At 55.1% G+C, this 18,730-nt stretch overlaps 1 protein-coding gene across 1 annotated transcript in view; it reads right to left on the reverse strand.

Moving 5' to 3' along the window:
• HSD17B12 (hydroxysteroid 17-beta dehydrogenase 12) overlaps positions 1–18,730 on the reverse strand; it is a 109,626-nt gene that overhangs the window by 40,961 nt on the left and 49,935 nt on the right. The window contains 3 exon segments of the mRNA XM_054161416.1: positions 174–284; positions 11,500–11,575; positions 15,031–15,077. Coding sequence (XP_054017391.1) covers positions 174–284; positions 11,500–11,575; positions 15,031–15,077 — 234 coding nt within the window.

Below are 18,730 nucleotides of genomic sequence, written 5' to 3' on the forward strand. Positions count from 1 at the left end.
CAACACACCTCACGCTGAGCTAGCCACCCCCACGCTGAGCGTGCAGCTACGTGGCCGCAGCCAGGCAAGCGTCCACCTCTGGCAACTGCTTTTGATAGCCTTCAAGCTGGGCAAAAGTTCCTCACAGCACTCCTCTCATGCCCAGGAAGGGTCTAGAAAGATCAGCCACCAACCTAACACCCCGATCTCCAGGCCCTCCAGGCCGGCGCCGATCCGGCTGTAGATGGCCTCTCGCTCCCCGAAGTCTGCCACGATCACTTTGGTTTCCACTTTGTACTTCTCCCCTAGAAAGCAAAGGCAAAACACAAGCTTGTTAGTGGGGTCAAAGGGTTGGATCACCGTTCAGACATTCAAGACAGAGCACACCAGAAAGCTGGGGAGGGACTTTTGAGGGTGTCAGGGAGGGATAGGACTGGGGGGGATGGAGCAGAACTGGAAGTGGGGAGATTGAGATTGGATGTGAGGAAGGGGATTCTGCCCCTCTGCTCCACTCTGCTGAGACCACAGCTGCAGCTCTGGGGCCAGCTCTGGAGCCTCTGTGCCAGGAGGGCTCTGGAGGGGCTAGAAGGTGTCCAGAGCAGGGCCACGAGGAGGAGCAGAGGGCTGGAGCTGCTCTGCTCTGGAGACAGCCTGAGAGAGTTGGGGTTGTGCAGGCTGGAGAGGAGAAGGCTCCCAGGAGACCTCATTGTGGCCTTCCAGGATCTGCAGGGGGCTCCAAGAAAGCTGGGGATGGACTTTGGAGGGTGTCAGGGAGGGATAGGACTGGGGGGGATGGAGCAGCACTAGACATGGGGAGATTGAGATTGGCTGTGAGGAAGAAGTTGTTGCCCATGAGGGTGGTGAGAGCCTGGCACAGGCTGCCCAGGGAGGTGGTGGCAGCCTCCTGCCTGGAGGTGTTTGCAGCCAGGCTGGAGGTGGCTGTGAGCAAGCTGCTGTGGTGTGAGGTGTCCCTGCCCATGGCAGGGGGTTGGGACTGGCTGAGCCTTGAGCTCCCTTCCTACCCTGACAGTTCAGTGGTTCTGTGATTCAGTCATGGAATCATAGGTTCTATGGTTCAATGAAAAGAGTTGGATTATCAGTCAGAGGCTAAGAATACATCGGGTATTTACAAAACATTAAGTAGCTAATGTTACACCTGAAAATTTCCACCTCTGTAAGAGGAATCCTTGAATTTTTACCTTAGCCTGCACAAGAAGGTTGTGATATTAAAGCTGCTTCTGGTGAGAACACACTCTCAAGTGACTCAAAACATTTTGTTTAGCCTGCAGAAGAGCAGCCCCAGAGGGGAGCTGAGCAATGCTCAGCAAGAGCTGAAGGACCTGAGGGGAGCGAGAGGCTGGGGCCAGGCTCTTGTCAGTGGTGCCCAGAGACAGGACAAGGGGTGATGGACACAAACTGGATCCCAGGAGGTTCCACCTGAACAGGAGGAGAAACCTCTTTGTTGTGAGGGTGCTGGAGGCCTGGAGCAGGCTGCCCAGAGAGGTTGTAGAGTCTCCTTGTGGGGAGAGATTCCAAATCTGCCTGGCCATTGTGCTCCTGGGCAAGCTGCTGTGGGTGCCCTGCTTTATGAGGAAGGTTGGATTGGATGATCCCCAGAGGTCCCCTCCCAACCCCCCCCCGTGCTGCAGGGCTGCTTCTGTTGCCCTCTTTCCCCTCCCCACCTCTTCACTCCTGGTGCCAGAAAACTATTTTGAATATTTAGCATTTGTAACATAAAAAACCCCTAGAAGGGAACACGTGGGGGAAGGAGAGGTGCAGAACTTGGAGTGTAACCATGCCAAAACCCTCCTGATGCGCTGTCATCTCCATCCTCGACAGCAAAACTACACGCAGCCAGCTACAGCCTGATGGAGGAAGCCAGCATGTAAAAATACTTCGTGCAAGAAGCAAATTCAGCTTCCAGGATGCTAAATTCACAGATTCACAGCTTAATTACCATCAATCCAAACCGGTGCTGAGTCCCCTCAGACTTCAAAGGAGCCCAAGGGCGGCTCAACATCGAAGAGTCTCCGTTACAGCGGGGCGGGAGGCGAGCGCCGCGCTCCTCAGGGCACCTCTAGAGAGCCCAAGGAGGATTTAGCGGCACTTTGCCCCCTTGCTTTCCCCCCAGCCCCCTGAGCCATTCATAAAAACAAGTGCAAGGCACAAGAACCATTCACAAAAAAGATCAGAAGCAGCCTGATTCCCATGATGCTCCTTCCCATTCAAGGCAAAGCCGCGACTCCCATGATCCCACCATCCATTCATGCAGAATCATGAATCCACTGTGAACTTGCTGCCTCCCTTCCCCCCCACCTTTAATGGCAAAGGAAATTATTTCTCCTCCTTTTTCTTCTCCCCCTTTCCACCCCCCACCCCCCCTTCTCCTCCTCTCTCCTGAGCAGCTGCATTGTTTCCAAATCCCCCCGAGAGATGTTGCTATGTCAAACCCCGACGCAAATAGCATTAAGCCCCTGCCGCAGCAGCCAGCCTTGTGATCGCGTCAGAAGAAAATCAAGTTCAACGTGGAGAGGAGAGGGAGGGAGGGGTTTGAGTTGAAACAGTCTATTTTTGGCCACAGCTGCTCTAATATTTAACATCCACACTGGAGTTCTTACAGGACAGCGAATTAAAGGCAGCCTTAGAGGCATAACTAATCCGGGCGCGGGCTGGGCGGGCAGAGCCCCGCTCGCACACTGCCACACACGTGCTGGGTTCCAGGCGGCTCTTTGCTCAGAGGGGGAAGGGGGAGGGGGGAGAAACCTGCAGATTTCTCCTTGCCACACAGATGCCTTGGGAAATGGGAGCTGGTTTGAAGATCCAAACTCCAGCCTGCCAGCTATGCTCCAGCCCTTTTAGACCCGAACGCTCCTCTTTGGGCTTGCCAGCCATCGATCCCTCGGAACCCTCTGCAGTCTCCCCGCAGGGATGCAGAGAGGACAAGCACAGGTTAAAAAAACCAAACAAAGCTAATAAATCCTAATGCTATATATGAATAGATACAAACCACAGAGCCCTCACAACTTTGCTCATATAAAACCCTTCTTGGAGGGTTTTTACCCTTCAGAGTAGCGAGAACACAAGAGATGCCAAGTCTGAACAGGACAGCTACCAGGGCATGGTGGATTGCAAAACGGTTCGGGTTGGAAGGGACCTGAAAGATCATCCAGTTCCAACCCCCCTGCCATGGGCAGAGACACCTTCCACTATCCCAGGTTGCTCAAGACCTAGTCTAGAAGTCATTGTGCCCTGTGCTCAGCACTGCTCAGGCCACACCTTGAGTCCTGTGTCCAGTTCTGTGCCCCTCAGATTAGGAAAGAGGTTGAGCTGCTGGAAGGTGTCCAGAGAAGGGCAACAAAGCTGGGGAGGGGTCTGGAGCACAGCCCTGGGAGGAGAGGCTGAGGGAGCTGGGGTTGCTTAGCCTGGAGAAGAGGAGGCTCAGGGGAGACCTTCTTGCTCTCTCCAACTCCCTGAAGGGAGGTTGTAGCCAGGTGGGGGTTGGTCTCTTCTCCCAGGCAGGCAGCCAGCACCAGAACAAGAGGACACAGTCTCAAGCTGTGCCAGGGGAGGTTCAGGTTGGAGTTGAGGAGAAAGTTCTTCCCAGCCTGAGAGATTGGCCCTTGGGATGTGCTGCCCAGGGAGGTGGTGGAGTCCCCATCCCCGGAGGTGTTTAGGAAGAGCCTGGCTAAGGCCCTTGGTGCCATGGTTGAGTTGATCAGATGGTGCTGGGTGATAGGTTGGACTGGATGATCTCTGAGGACTGTGTCCTCTTGTTCTGGTGCTGGCTGCCTGGGAGAAGAGGCCAACCCCCACCTGGCTACAACCTCCCTTCAGGTAGGGAGCAATGAGGCCTCCCCTGAGCCTGCTCTTCTCCAGGCTGCACCATCACCCTTGGTGGATGAAGGCTTGGGTAGCACAGTGTACAACAACCTCAGAAAAGCAGAAGGCCTCCTACTGGGGTGGCCAGAGGACATGGTCTTGGTGTGGTTGCTCACTGCAAACATGCACAGCTGTCTTACCCCAGCAGCTGCCACTTGCTGCCCAAACTCCCTCTCAGCTTCACAGAATCATTGTGGTTGGAAGAGACTTTTCAGGTCAAGCCAAACAGTTAACCCAACAGGGCCAAGTCCATCACAAAACCATGCTCCCCAGCACCACATCTGCACAGCTTTTACACCCCTCCAGGGATGAGGACTCCACCACTGCCCTGAGCAGCCTGCTCCATGGCTTGACAACCCTTTTGGGGAGGAAATTGTTCTTCGTGTCCAAACTGAGGTTCCCCTGGTGCAACCTGAGGTCATTTCCTCTTGCCCTATCCCACAGAAGGCTAGAAGGTGTACATTAAAGGCCAGACCTTGTGGTAGGCAGCTCAAGTTTCAATATGCACACACAAGCCAACTCCTCCCATCTTAACTTCCAGTGACAGCACAGCAGAAGATGGATTGCTAAGGCTCACAAACCCTTGAATCACAGGTCACACAGAATCCCAGCATGGTGAGGGGGTGGAAGGGGCCTCTGGAGATCATTCGGTCCAAAGCAGGGCACCCACAGCAGCTTGCCCAGGAGCACAGTGCCCAGGGGGGGTTGGAAGCTCTCCAGACAAGGAGACTCCACAAGGACAAGGAGGGCTCCAGCACCTTCACACCAAAGAATTTCCTCCTCACCTTCAGATGGAACCTGCTGGGTTCCAGTTTGTGCCCCTTGCCCCTTGTCCTGTCCCTGGGCAGCACCTAAAGAGTCTGTCCCCTTCCTCCTGCCGCCCGCCCTTCAGCTCTTGCTGAGCATTGCTCAGCTCCCCTCTGGGGCTGCTCTTCTGCAGGCTCTCAGCCCCAGGGCTCTCAGCCTTTGCTCCTCACAGAGCTGCTCCAGGCCCCTCAGCAGCTCTTTGAGCCAAACAAATACCACCCCAGGAAGAAAAGACCTTTCTTAATACTGGTCTCCATTTGCTCTTCCCTGACTCCCACATCACAGCTCCTAAGATCAGGCTCATCGACTCTCAACCCCATTCTTTAGCAGCACCCAGGATCAATCAATCAGCTCATCCACCCAAATATTATGCCCAGCATTGTGAGCTTTCCTCAGTGAAGCTTGTCCTAATTACCCAGCTGACTAAAACAAAACAAAAAAGCCCAAATCAAGCAGCCTGTGCATCCAGCTGCAGAGGCAGACACTCGGTGGGGGCTGCGCAGATGAGGCATCACAACATCTCCAGATGTCAAGGTTATTTTGGGCTCATCATCTCAGCTTTGATGCTCCCCACACCCCCCCTCGCTCCAGCATGAGGGACTCCCAGCAGACACTGCATGTGTGACCAGCCTCATGCATGCCCCGCTCAGCAGTGTCCCACCCTTGGGTGGTTTTCCTCCTCGCTGGCTCAAAACACTCACGAGGGCTGAAGCTGCACAAGAAGGTCACTCCTGGGGAGGCTCTCACTGCACTCCAGCAGAAAATGTTTCCCCATGAGAACAGTCAGACATTGGAACCACCTCCCAAGGGAAGGGGTGGATTTCCCTACACTGGAGGGTTTTAAGCCTCACCTTGGCAGGGAGCTGGGCCAGCTCATCTCTGCTCTACCGCTGCCTAGAGAGCTTGGACCTCGGGGGCCCTTCCCACCTGGCACTCTGGGATTCTGTGAAGGCTGTTCCAACACCATCCCAAGGTGTTTCAGAGATGAGGAGGTGGAAGGTCAGTACTGTATGACAGGCAGCACCTCCAACTCCTGTTCCTCAACTCCTCTCCCTCCAAAGCTATTTGCAACCCTCTGCAAGGCTTTATCTGGTATTCAGGTTTCTTACCCAGCATGAAGAGAGATGTTTGTAAGTGGCTAGCAAGCAACAGAACAAAAGGAAAACAAGAGCTTTAGGTTGGACCCCAGGAGCAATTGCTTCCCCAAAAGGGTTGCCAAGCCCTGGGGCAGGCTGCCCAGGACAGTGGTGTGGTCCTTGTCCCTGCAGAGGTTTCAGGGATGTGCAGATGTAGTGCTGAGAGACATGGCTCAGTGGTGACCTGGCAGAGATGGGTCAAGGGCTGGAATCCATGATCTTAAAGGTCTCTTCCAACCAAAATGATGCTCTGTGATTTCAGGAAGGACACAGGGACTGCTCCAAATACCTCCTGTAACATCCCTCAGCAAGTTCCTGCTGCTACAAAAGCAGGTGGGGGAGTGGGGGAGGCTGCCACCTGCCAGGCTGTGCTGCCATCCAAGCAGAGCTGCACAGGCTGAGAGCTGGGGGCAGGCAAACCTCATGGAGCTCCATAAGGCCAAGTGCAGGGTCCTGCATCTGGGGAGGAATAACAGCAGGCCCCAGGATAGGCTGGGGGCTGCCCTGCTGGAGAGCAGCTCCATGGAGGAAGACCTTGGAGTGCTGGGGGGCAGCAAGTTCTGCATGGGACAGCAATGTGCCCTGGGGGCCAAGAGAGCCAAGGGGATCCTGGGGGGCAGCAAGAAAAGTGTGGCCAGCAGGGCTGGGGAGGTTCTGCTCCCCCTCTGCTCTGCCCTGCTGAGACCACAGCTGCAATCCTGTGTCCAGCTCTGGGCTCCCCAGTTCCAGAGAGACAGAGACCTGCTGGAGAGAGGCCAAGGGAGAGCCAGGAGGATGCTTAGGGGACTTGAGCATCTCCCCTGTGAAGAGAGACTGAGAGCCCTCAGGCTGTTTAGTCTGGAGAGGAGAAGGCTGAGAGGGATCTGATCAATGTCTAGCAATAGCTGAGGGGTGGGGGGCAAGGGGAGGGGGCCAAGCTCCTTTGGGTGGTTGTGACAGTTGCAGGCTGTGCCTTTAAGAAAAGAGAGCTACAGAGCACTCTGGCTGAAGGGTTAGGTGCAGAAAGGACAACCAAGCTCATTCCTAGCCAATTCCATTGGCAGGTCAGCAGAAGTGTGGCTTTTAGGAACTCAGTCTGAGCTCAGTGGGTTCATCTCTCTGCTCTTGTTCCTGGCAGCCTGCTTGCAACTGCCCTGGAGCTCCTCAGATAAGAAAGCTAACTTTTTTTCTCAACAACTGCTTTGAGCTAAGGAAGTTTCCCTTATTTTCCATTTCTCTCACTAATCCTTTTTGGGGAAAGGGGAGGAAGGGGGAAAAGGGGCTTGCGGGGAGCCCAGGGGGAGATTCTCCTCCAGAGGGAGTTTGTGTCACCTTCTTTCCTGTACGTTTTGGTACCTGCTGTGAATCCTGTGTGGTTTGCACATACTCACTGCAGTTCACTCTGCTGGTCAAATGCAGCCTCCCTCAGTGGCTTCCCCGACCCAGTCCAGGTGCTGTGGTCTGTGTGGTGGGAGGATTAAACCTCCACACTGCCACAGAGGTGCACAGCAACAGGCCAAGGAACAGTGGAGACAAACTTGAGCTGAGAAGGCTTCAGCTCAGCATGAGGAGAAACTTCTTTGCAGTGAGGGTGGCAGAGCCCTGGAGCAGGCTGCCCAGAGAGGTTGTGGAGCCTCCTGCTCTGGAGCCTTTCCAACCCCCACCTGGATGCCTTCCTGTGCAGCCTGCCCTGGGTGCTGCTGCTCTGGCAGGGGGCTGGGACTGGATGAGCTCTGGAGGTGCCTTCCAACCTCTAGCATTCTGTGATTTGGCTTTCCTTAATGGCACTCTCATTGCCTTGCTGTGACAATGTGGACACTTGATATGGGTGTGCACAACCCCCTGCATGTCCCCCCTCACCCTTTTGATTTGCACAAAGTCTGCACTCCCCAGCCACAGTCTCACAGTCTCACAGTCTAACTAAGGTTGGAAGAGACCCCAAGGATCATCAAGTCCAACCTGTCCCAACAGACCCCACGACTAGACCATGGCACCAAGTGCCACGTCCAATCTCCCCTTGAACACCCTGGCATCATCACACAAACAATCATCAAAAGATAAACCCACAAGCAAATCAAGTTTGGGTTTGTTCTGTGCCCCCCCCAGTTAAAAGTTCACAGAATGGTTGAAGTTGGAAGGGACCTTAAAGATTGCCTAGTTCCAACCCCCTGCCATGGGCAGGGACACCTTCCACCAGCCCACCCTGCTCAAGGCCTCATCCAGCCTGGCCTTGAACAGCTCCAGGGATGGGGCAGGCTCAAGAGAGCGAATTCCAGAACAGCCAGGAGAATTACTTACTGAAAATAATGTGAGAGTCCCTCCCAGAGGCTGACAGGTGTCAGGGTCTGGATTACCACTGGCACATTGTGCCCTTCATTTCAAGTCAGTTCCAGAGAATCCCAGAATCCCAGCATGGTGAAGGCTGGAAGGGACCTCTGGGGATCATCTACTCCAACCCTCCTGTTAGAGCAGGGCACCTACAGCAGCTTGCCCAGGAGCACAATGGCCAGGGGGGGTTGGAAGCTCTCCACACCAGGAGACTCCACAACCTCTCTGGGCAGCCTGCTCCAGGCCTCCAGCACCCTCACAGCAAAGAAGTTCCTCCTTCTGTTCAGATGGAACCTCCTGGGTTCCATTTGTTGTTGCTGCTGCTTGTCCTGTCCCTGGGCACCACTAGAAAGAGTCTGGGGCCATTCTCTTGCCCCCCACAGCTCCTTTAGCTCTTGCTGAGCATTGCTCAGCTCCCCTCTGGGGCTGCTCTGCTGCAGGCTCTCAGCCCCAGGGCTCTCAGCCTTTGCTGCTCACAGAGCTGCTCCAGGCCCCTCAGCAGCTCTGTAGCCTCTCCTGGATTCTCTCCCATTAGTTCCCTGTCTCTCTCGACCTTTGAAGCCCAGATTTGGATCCAATACTCCAGCTGTGGCCTCCCTAGGGCAGAGCAGAGGGCAGGAGAACCTCACCCAGCCTTTTCTCACGTGCACAGAAGATAGGAGGGGGTTCAAGGACATCAAGGGGAACCTGGCTCAGATGATAGAAGGCTGCAAGCACATTAATTCACCTTGAAATAGATCACCAAAGGTCAGGAGAACTGCCAGATTCAGTTAGGCTTCAACTTAAGCTCAGGCAAGTGATCCTTGTCATTGCTGGGTAAGAAGATGATGTCCTGTTCCTCACCAAGTAGCTGCTTTTCAAGCTCCTGTTCCTGAATGCCCACATCCAGTCTCAGTCTCCCCTCTCCCAGCTCAAAGCCATTGCTCCTCACCCCATCACTACAAGCCCTGGTAAAAAGCCCCTCCCCACCCTGAGATACTAGGGCTTAGAGAGCAGCTCAAGCCAAAACCATCATGATGACCAAGAGACTTCAGGAACACTACACCCAGAGCTCTGGAGTTTCCTGGACCCAAGCTGCCAGCCACCCAGCTTCGCTACCAGCAAATTCCTGGTTTCTGGGAACAAAAGTAAATCATGAAATGACAGAACTCTTTGGGCTGTGAATAACCTCCAGGATCAAGTCCAACCATCAACCCCACACCACCAAACCACAGTGCCACGGCCACAGGGCTCTTCAGCATCTCTGGGGATGGGGACTCCACCACCTCCCAAGGGCAGCCTCTGCCAGTCCCTGACCACTCCTGCAGCACAGAGGTTTTTTGTCCTCATCTCCAACCTAAGCCTCCCCTGGCACAATTCCAGGCCATTTCCTCTCCTTCCATCACCTGGTACTAAGGAGAAGAGACCAAGCCCCACCTGGCTCCAGCCTCCTTCCAGGGAGTAGAATTAAGACATCAGATTTCCAACAGCATTCAAGGCTTAGAAGAAAGCCAGGTTCCAGTTAAATGAGGACTTGTGAGAACACACTAAACAGAGCCACAAAAAATGACCTTTCTCAGTCCAAAGTTTCTTAGGACCTGGTATCATCTCCTGAACATATGTAACACCCACCAGCCTGAGAGCAGCACATGGGGATCTGCTCCACAGTTTTCAGTTAGAAAATAACTGCTGACCAACTCCAGGATCTGCAAAGATGCCACAGAATGGTTTGGGTTTGGAAGGGACCTCCAGAGGTCAGCCAGTCCAACCCCCCTCTGCAGTCAGCAGGGACATCCTCACAGCCTTCTCCAGCTTCACCTTGAATATCTCCAGGGAAGGAGCCTCAACCACCTCCCTGGGCAACCTGTGCCAGTGCTCCACCACCCTCCTGCTGCAGAACTTGTTGCTCACATCCAATCTCAATCTGCTCTGCTCTCATTTCAAACCATTGCCCCTGCTCCTGTCCCTGCAGGCCTTTGCAAACAGGCTCTCTGCAGCCTTCCTGGAGCCCCCTTCAGGTCCTGGCAGGCTGCTCTTAGGTCTGCCTGGAGCCTTCTCTTCTCCAGGCTGAACACCCCCAGCTCCCTCAGCCTGTGCTGGTAGAAGTGCTCCAACCCCCTGGTCATGTTTGGGGCCTTCATCTGGACCTGCTCCACCAGGTCCAAATCCCTCCTGTGTCAAGGGCTGCAGAAACCACCAGCTCTCACTGTGTGCTCTCTGCTGGCCTCTTCAAGCCACAAATTCATCCCAGTCCAGCCATTTTCCTGTTTGCATCAGGATTTCAAACCACTGTCCCTCCTCCTGGCCCTGCAGGCCTTTGCAAACAGTCCCTCTGAAGCCTTCCTGGAGCCCCCTTCAGGTCCTGGCAGGCTGCTCTTAGGTCTCCCCAGAGCCCTCTCTTCTCCAGGCTGAACAAGGTATGCTCATCCTAGTTCAGAAGAAGCCTTCTCTGTGCTCCTGGGATGTGCTTGTGCTAGGAGTGATATCTGTGCACAAACTGCCAGTTGCATAACCACCATATCACAAGGCAGCACTGAGATGTCTTTCAGAGTGCTCAGTGGCAGCTGACCTGGATGTGGGGTTTGTGTGTGTGTGTGGCCATTGTCCTGGCTGCAGTGACCTCACAGGAAGGGCAGATGCTCTGAACTTGCTGCTCAGCTGGAGCAACAAATTTAGCAGATGAATGAAAAGTTCTTAAAGACCTCAGAAGGCTTTTTCAACGTGTCTTCAGCATGGCCTCCTCTGGAATCTTGTGGCCAGCTCTGGGCCCCTCAGCTCAGGAAGGACCTCAGGGAACTGCTGGAGAGATTCCAGCACAGAGCCACAAAAATGATGAAGGCAGGGGAAGAGCTTCCTCAGGAGGAGAGCCTGAGGGAGCTGAGGGCTCTGGAGCCTGCAGAGGAGGAGCCTGAGGGTGAGCTCCTTGCTGGTGCTAAAGCTGTGCAGGGGCAGTGCCCAGAGGCTGGAGCCAGGCTCTGCTGGGGGATGCCCAATGCCAGCCCAAGGGGCAGTGGTGGAAGCTGAGGCAGAGGAAGTGCCATGGGAACAGGAGGTGATTTTTTTCCCCTGTGAGGGTGCCAGAGGCCTGGAGCAGGCTGCCCAGGGGGGTTGTGGAGCCTCCCTCTCTGGAGATATTCCAACCCCCCCTGGATGTGCTCCTGTGTGAGCTGCTCTAGGTGCTCCTGCTCTGGCAGGGGGGTTGGGCTGGGTGAGTTCTTGAGGTCCCTTCTGGTCCCTAACATTCTGTGACTCTGATTTCCTTCACCACTTTATCTGCTGCATCTGCAGGGAGCATAAGGGCAAACCTTTCTCAGAACTAGAGCTGTATGGAAGAGCAGGGATGAAATCCCTCTGCAACCGCATGGAGTTTCAGCCACGGCTCTGAAGCTTAGGGAAGAAGTTTTCTACTCACTGATTTCGCTAGCAACCTGCTCCAGCTTCTCTTTCGACCTGCTGATGAGAACCACCTTCATCCCATGTCTTGCTAACTGCAAAAAAAACAAAGCAGGGCACATAAGAACAGTCACAAATCACCCCCCAAGTCAGCACCATGACCAGAGAGACCCCAGGCCACTGACCAGGGAGTCCCCAGGCCGCTGACCAGGGAGACCCCAGACTGGTGACATCCCTCCATCACTTGCTGGGGACCAGAGAGACCCCAGACTGCTGACCAGAGACCCCAGACTGGTGACATCCCTCCATCACTTGCTGGGGACCAGAGAGACCCCAGGCTGCTGACCAGAGACCCCAGACTGGTGACATCCCTCCATCACTTGCTGGGGACCAGAGAGACCCCAGACTGCTGACCAGAGACCCCAGACTGCTGACATCCCTCCATCACTTGCTGGGGACCAGAGAGACCCCAGACTGCTGACCAGAGACCCCAGACTGTTGACATCCCTCCATCACTTGCTGGGGACCAGAGAGTCCCCAGGCTGCTGACCAGAGAGTCCCCAGGCTGCCGACCAGAGAGTCCCCAGGCCGCTGACCAGAGACCCCAGACTGGTGACATCCCTCCATCACTTGCTGGGGACCAGAGAGACCCCAGGCTGCTGACCAGAGACCCCAGACTGGTGACATCCCTCCATCACTTGCTGGGGACCAGAGAGACCCCAGGCTGCTGACCAGAGACCCCAGACTGGTGACATCCCTCCATCACTTGCTGGGGACCAGAGAGTCCCCAGGCTGCTGACCAGGGAGACCCCAGACTGGTGACATCCCTCCATCACTTGGCTGGGGACCAGAGAGACCCCAGACTGCTGACCAGAGACCCCAGACTGGTGACATCCCTCCATCACTTGCTGGGGACCAGAGAGTCCCCAGGCTGCTGACCAGAGAGTCCCCAGGCTGCTGACCAGAGAGTCCCCAGGCCGCTGACCAGAGAGTCCCCAGGCCGCTGACCAGAGAGTCCCCAGGCCGCTGACATCCCTCCATCACTTGCTGGGGACCAGAGAGACCCCAGACTGCTGACCAGAGAGTCCCCAGACTGGTGACATCCCTCCATCACTTGCTGGGGACCAGAGAGTCCCCAGGCTGCTGACCAGAGAGTCCCCAGGCTGCTGACCAGAGAGTCCCCAGGCCGCTGACCAGAGAGTCCCCAGGCCGCTGACATCCCTCCATCACTTGCTGGGGACCAGAGAGACCCCAGACTGCTGACCAGAGAGTCCCCAGACTGGTGACATCCCTCCATCACTTGCTGGGGACCAGAGAGACCCCAGACTGCTGACCAGAGACCCCAGACTGCTGACATCCCTCCATCACTTGCTGGGGACCACAACAGCCTCTGCAAGAGGCAATGCTCAAGGCATTGTTACCTCTCTCACCGTCTCCTCCACAAAGGAGGAAGGAAAATGGTTCTAAACACAGCCACCAGTGCCCAGCTGCATCCCCAGCAGCCTGGGCAGCAGGGGCAGGGAGGGCATTCTGCCCCTCTGCTCTGCTGAAACCCCACCTGCAGTGCTGGGACTGGCTCTGGAGCCCTCAGGACAGACAGGGACCTGCTGGGGCAGGGACAGGAGGCCACAGCAGGGCTGGAAGCCCTCTGCTGTAAGGCCAGGCCGAGGGAGTTGGGGTTGTGCAGCCTGCAGAGGAGAAGGCTGCAGGGAGACCTTCTGGGGGCCTTGTAGTGCTTCAAGAGGCTGAGCAGAAAGCTGGGGACAGACTTTTTTGAGGAGGGCCTGATGTGAGAGGACAAGGGGGGATGGTTTGAACTAGAAGAGGGAGGTTTAGACAGGATAGGACAATGAAATTTGTTATCCTGAGGGTGGTGGAACACTGAGGCAGGTTGCCCAGAGAGGTGGTAGAAGCCCCATCCCTTGAACCAATTCAGGTGAGGTTGTTTGGGGCTCTGAGCAGCCTGCTCCAGTTGCAGATGTCCCTGCTCCCTGCAGGGAGGTTGGACTAGATGACCTTTAAAGGTCCCTTCCCACTCTAACCAGAATCCTGTGATCATATGAATCATCTATGATTCTATTTTCTGCAGAGCAGAAAGGAATTTGGGGGTCAGGGGGTGCAGGTGGCAAGGCACAGAGGCAGGAAGGGACATCTGATGGATGAGAAATGCTTCCTTCCCTGGGGGCTCTGCAGAACCACCACCAAAACCCCAACCAACCAAGAAGAAGGGAATCTCTCTGAGCTCTCTCAGCCAGTGTGGTGCTGGTGCTGCAGAGAGCACAGCAGTGAGTCCAGCCAGGCTCTCTTGGACACTGAATGCTGGGGCTGGAAGTTCTTTTTGCTCTACAGGCTTGCACTCAGCAGCATTTGTCACAATGTTCTCTGGGCTTAAAGGCTCCACTGCCCCACACTAACAGGCACTTACTGTCTGAAGACATTCCCCTGCCATAGTGGGTGCCCAGCTCTCCAGCAAGAGCAGCAGGACAGTAAATAAGAGTCAATACCTAAGAATCAGTAAAGCCCAGCTTCAGAAACTCCTCCAGCCCTTGGGAACAACACTGCAGGCAGCCAGGAATGCCCCTGGGTGCCTGGAAACATCAAGGGTTGAGAAAGTGAAAGTGATTAAGAACTGATTAAAACAGGAAAGTTAAGAATAAAAGCTGAAGGGCAAGGAAAGGGCTGCAGAGAATACAGAAATAAAGGGAAGCTAACACAGAAGGATTTGTCTGGCTGGTCACCAAAGGGAGGAGATGAGGCCTTGAGCAACCTGGGCCAGAGAAAGGTGTCCCTGCCCATGGCAAGGGGGCTGGAACTGGATGAGGCCTTGAGCACCCTACTCTGCCCTGCTGAGACCTCATCTTGAGTACCGTGTTCAGCTCTGGGCTCCCCAGCTCAGGAGGGACAGGGATCTGCTGCAGAGAATCCAAGGGAGGTGGGGAGGAGAGGCTGAGAGCCCTGGGGCTGTTCAGTCTGCAGAGGAGAAGGCTGAGAGGGATCTGATCAATGTCTATCAATAGCTGAGGGGTGGGGGTCAGGAGGGAGGGGACAGGGACAGGCTCTGCTCAGCTGCACCCTGGGATAGGACAAGGGGCAATGGATATAAACTACAGCACAGGAGGTTCCAGCTCAAGATGAGGAGGAACTTCTGCCCTGTGAGGCTCCCAGAGCCCTGGAGCAGGCTGCCCAGAGAGGTTGTGGAGTCTCCTTCTCTGGAGCCTTCCCAGCCCTGTCTGGATGTGTTCCTGTGTGAGCTGTGCTGCTCTGGCAGGGGGTTGGACTGGATGATCTCTTTGGGTCCCTTCCAACCCCTCACATCCTGTGAGCCTGTGAACCTGGGCTAGGGAAAAGTCTCCCTGCCCCATGGCAGGGAGGTTGGAAGTAGGTGATGTGATCTTTAAGGCCCCTCCCAACCCAACCCAAACCATTCCATGATCTCTTCTCAACAGATATCTCCATTGAGATAAGGTGAGGAGCTAAGACCTGCTGCCTGACAGAGCTGAGGACAATGTGACATCCAGGCAAGGACTGAGATCAACTAAGGGATCCTCACCTCTTCTGCATAGGCTTTCCCAATCCCATCAGTAGCTCCTGTGACCACTGAAAGAAAAAAGAGAGAGAGAGAACACATTAGTTGCTTCACAGAAATAACTGTGATGGATCTTCATTAGCAGAGGCATGGTGCTGTGGGGTTGGTGGTTGGACTTGATGATCTTCTGAGACATTCAAGTCCTCATTCCAGTCAAGAGACACATCAAAGCCTCTGCAATAGGAGCACAGCTCAACACAGGGACTTTGACAAAGGCATGGAGGGACAGGGTGAAGGGTGATGGCTTCAGGCTGGAAGGAGATGGATTTAGATGAGGCATTAGGAAGAAACTCTTCCCCATGAGGGTGCTGAGGCACTGGAACAGACTTGCCCAGACAAAGGCAACCAAGGCTGGCAGTGCTCAAAGCCAGGCTGGTCAGAGCCTTGAGCAAGCCGGGCCAGTGAGAGCCATCCCTGCCCGTGGCAGGGGGGTGGAACTGGATGTTCATTAGGGTCCTGTCCAACCCAACCAGTCTGTGAGACTGTGAGTTGTTATTAAGTGCCTTGGACTTGCACAGAAGTCATTCCACACCCGAGGAAAGCAGAGGAAGACATGGAGCTGGAAGCCTAAATGGTGCATGTGGCTGAGGACTGCAGCTCATGCCAGCCCTCTGGCGCACCGTGCTGCCGCAGAAGCTGCACGGGCTACAAGAGACTTCCCAGCCATGTAACTCAACCCCCCAAGCTCAGCTGCAGCTATCAAACCAGCCCTCCACCTCCTCTTGAGCAGACAGCAAAAGAAAGTGTGTGACAGCCTGTAAGCACCCAGGGAAACAAGCATCTGAGGCCATGGGCAACAGGCATCTTATGAAACAAAACTTCTTTGTTGTGAGGCTGCTGGAGGCCTGGAGCAGGCTGCCCAGAGAGGCTGTGGAGTCTCCTTGTCTGCAGGGATTCCAACCCCCCCCACCACTGTGCTCCTGGGCAAGCTGCTGTGGGTGCCCTGCTTGAGCAGGGATGCTCCCCAGAGGCCCCTTCCAGCTCTCTACCCTTCTGTGTTTCTGTACCGATTCCCAGCTCAGAGCAGCAGCCCATACACAACCTGTCCAGGATGAACTGGCAGGCAGACATTGAGAGGTGTGTCTGCAGGTATTCTTCAGGTGCTTTTAACTGCCACCTGGTTCTTGTGACTTGTGTAGAGCTGCCAGCTTGGAGACCCCCAACTGCCTCACCAAGATTACTTGAGGAATGATCCCATTTAAATGGGAAAAAAAGAAGGGGATAACTGTGCCCCTGGGCAGGCTGCTGTGGGTGCCCTGCTTTACAGAACCACAGAATCAACCAGGGTGGAAAAGACCTTTGAGATCAAGTCCAACCTCTCACTCAACACCACCCAAACAACTAAACCATGGCACCAGGTGCCTCAGCCAGGCTCTTTTTAAACACCTCCAGGGATGGGGACTCCACCACCTCCCTGGGCAGCACATCCCAAAGGCCAAATCTCTCTGGCTGGGAAGAACTTCTTCCTCACATCCAGCCTGAACCTCCCCTGGTGCAGCCTTAGACTGTGTCCTCTTGTTCTGGTGCTGGCTGCCTGGGAGAAGAGACCAACCCCCACCTGGCTACAACCACCCCTGAGCCTCCTCTTCTGCAGGCTAAGCAACCCCAGCTCCCTCAGCCTCTCCTCAGGGGGCTGTGCTGCAGGCCCCTCTCCAGCCTCGTTGCCCTTTAGCAGGGGGTGGGACTGGATGATCTCCAGAGGCCCCTTCCAACCCCCACCATGCCAGGATTCAGAATCTGTGACCACAATGGTATGCAGGACCAGGGCAGCCATCAGCTGCACACTGGGCTTCCAGAGCTTGAACCTTTTCACCCTGCTCTGTGTCAAGCCTCAGATCCTTCTGGGAGTCTTTTCCACATGCCAAGAAACACAAGTGACTCAACATCCTTGACAGATGATCCCAGAGCTCTCCCCACACCAGCAGCTGATCACCTCAGCTTGCTTGCTAACCAGCACCTCCTCCACCCAGAAGCTGCTTTTCCAACCACTTCTAAGCAAGCAAGTTCACCACCACCTCCTCCTCCTCCTCTCAGCTCTCCCTTCTCATCACACACAGTGCTTACTTACAGAGAACAGCCTCACTCACTTAGTTCTCCACTCCCTCTATGCCCCCTCCCTGGAGGTGTTCAAAGCCAGGTTGGACAAAGCCTTGAGCAACCTGGACTAGTGGAAGCTGTCCCTGCCCATGGCAGGGGGGCTTGGAACCAGATATCTTTAAGGTCCCTTGCAATCCCAAACCATTCTATGAATCTCTGCTCTCATTCTCCCAAGTGGCCACTGGACAGAGTGTGCTGGTCAACCTTTCCCCCTCCTCCTGCTGCTGGTCACAGAATTGTTAGGGCTGGAAGGGAGCTCAAGGCTCAGCCAGCCCCAGCCCCCTGCCATGGGCAGGGACACCTCACACCACAGCAGCTTGCTCACAGCCACCTCCAGCCTGGCTGCAAACACCTCCAGGCAGGCGGCTTCCACCACCTCCCTGGGCAAGCTCTACCTGAGCAAAACTCACAGCACAGAGAGGTGTTGGCCAGTGCTGGGATCCAGACCTCTCTTCCCCTGAAGACACCAGGAGATGTGTTATTAGCCACTGCCTGCAGCAGACCCACGCGAGTTGGCATGCAAACAGCAGCCAGAATCTTTCTGTTGGGGTAATAAGAGCCAGGGAATGCTGTCACCAGTTCAGTTTCTGGGCCTGCCAGCTGCAAATAAGCAGGCAGGATACCAAGGGTGTGAAGCCACCACCAAAGGTGTCCTCTTTGCCACTGAATGGCCAGCAAGTGCACAAACACACTAAGGAGCCAGTCACAGAATTGTTTTGGTTGGAAAAGCTCTTTAAAACCAAGTCCAACCATTCTCTACCTTTACCCAGGCTCATGGTTAAACCATGTCCCTCAGAAGCACACCTCTGCATCTTGTGAACATCTCCAGGGATGGGGATTCAAACACCTCCCCAGGCTTTTCTCAAGGGCCTCAGAAGACAGAATCATAGAGTGTTTTGGTTGGAAAAGACCTCCAAGCTCATCCAGTCCAACCACCAACCCAACCCCACCATGGCCACCAAGCCCTGGCCCACAGTGCCATGGCCACAGGTCTCTTGAACCCCTCCAGGGATGGGGACTCCACCACCTCCCTGGGCAGCCTGCTCCAATCCCTGACCACTGCTGCAGCAAAGACCTTGCTCCTAATCTCCAACCTAACCCTCCCCTGGCACAACTTGAGGCCACTTCCCCTCCTTCTGTCACTTGATACTAGGGAGAACAGACCAACCCTCACCTTGTTCCAACCTCCTGTCAGGGACTTGTGGAGAGCAATGAGGTCTCCCCTCAGCCTCCTTTACTCCAGGCTAAACAACCCCAGCTCCTTCATAAGGCCTGTTATCCAGACCCTTCAACTGGAGCAGGTCTCTCAGAGCCCCAAACAACCTCACCTGGAATGGTTCCAGGGATGGGGCTCCTACCACCTCTCTGGCCTAACACAGACCTGTGAGAGTAAAGCTTATACCCTGGGAGGTAAAAGCAAGGAAAAGAGGTGGGGTGAAGGCGACGAGCTGGAGCGACGTCACCAAAGTCAAGATTCAGCCACTGCCTCTTCCTCCACTCTTCTGATGTGTACATGGCATGGCAAAGAGGAGAGAGACAAACAGAGGCTTTGGTAAGAGCTGGGGAT

This window comes from Dryobates pubescens, chromosome 5 (assembly GCF_014839835.1).
Source record: "Dryobates pubescens isolate bDryPub1 chromosome 5, bDryPub1.pri, whole genome shotgun sequence".
Taxonomy (NCBI): domain Eukaryota; kingdom Metazoa; phylum Chordata; class Aves; order Piciformes; family Picidae; genus Dryobates; species Dryobates pubescens.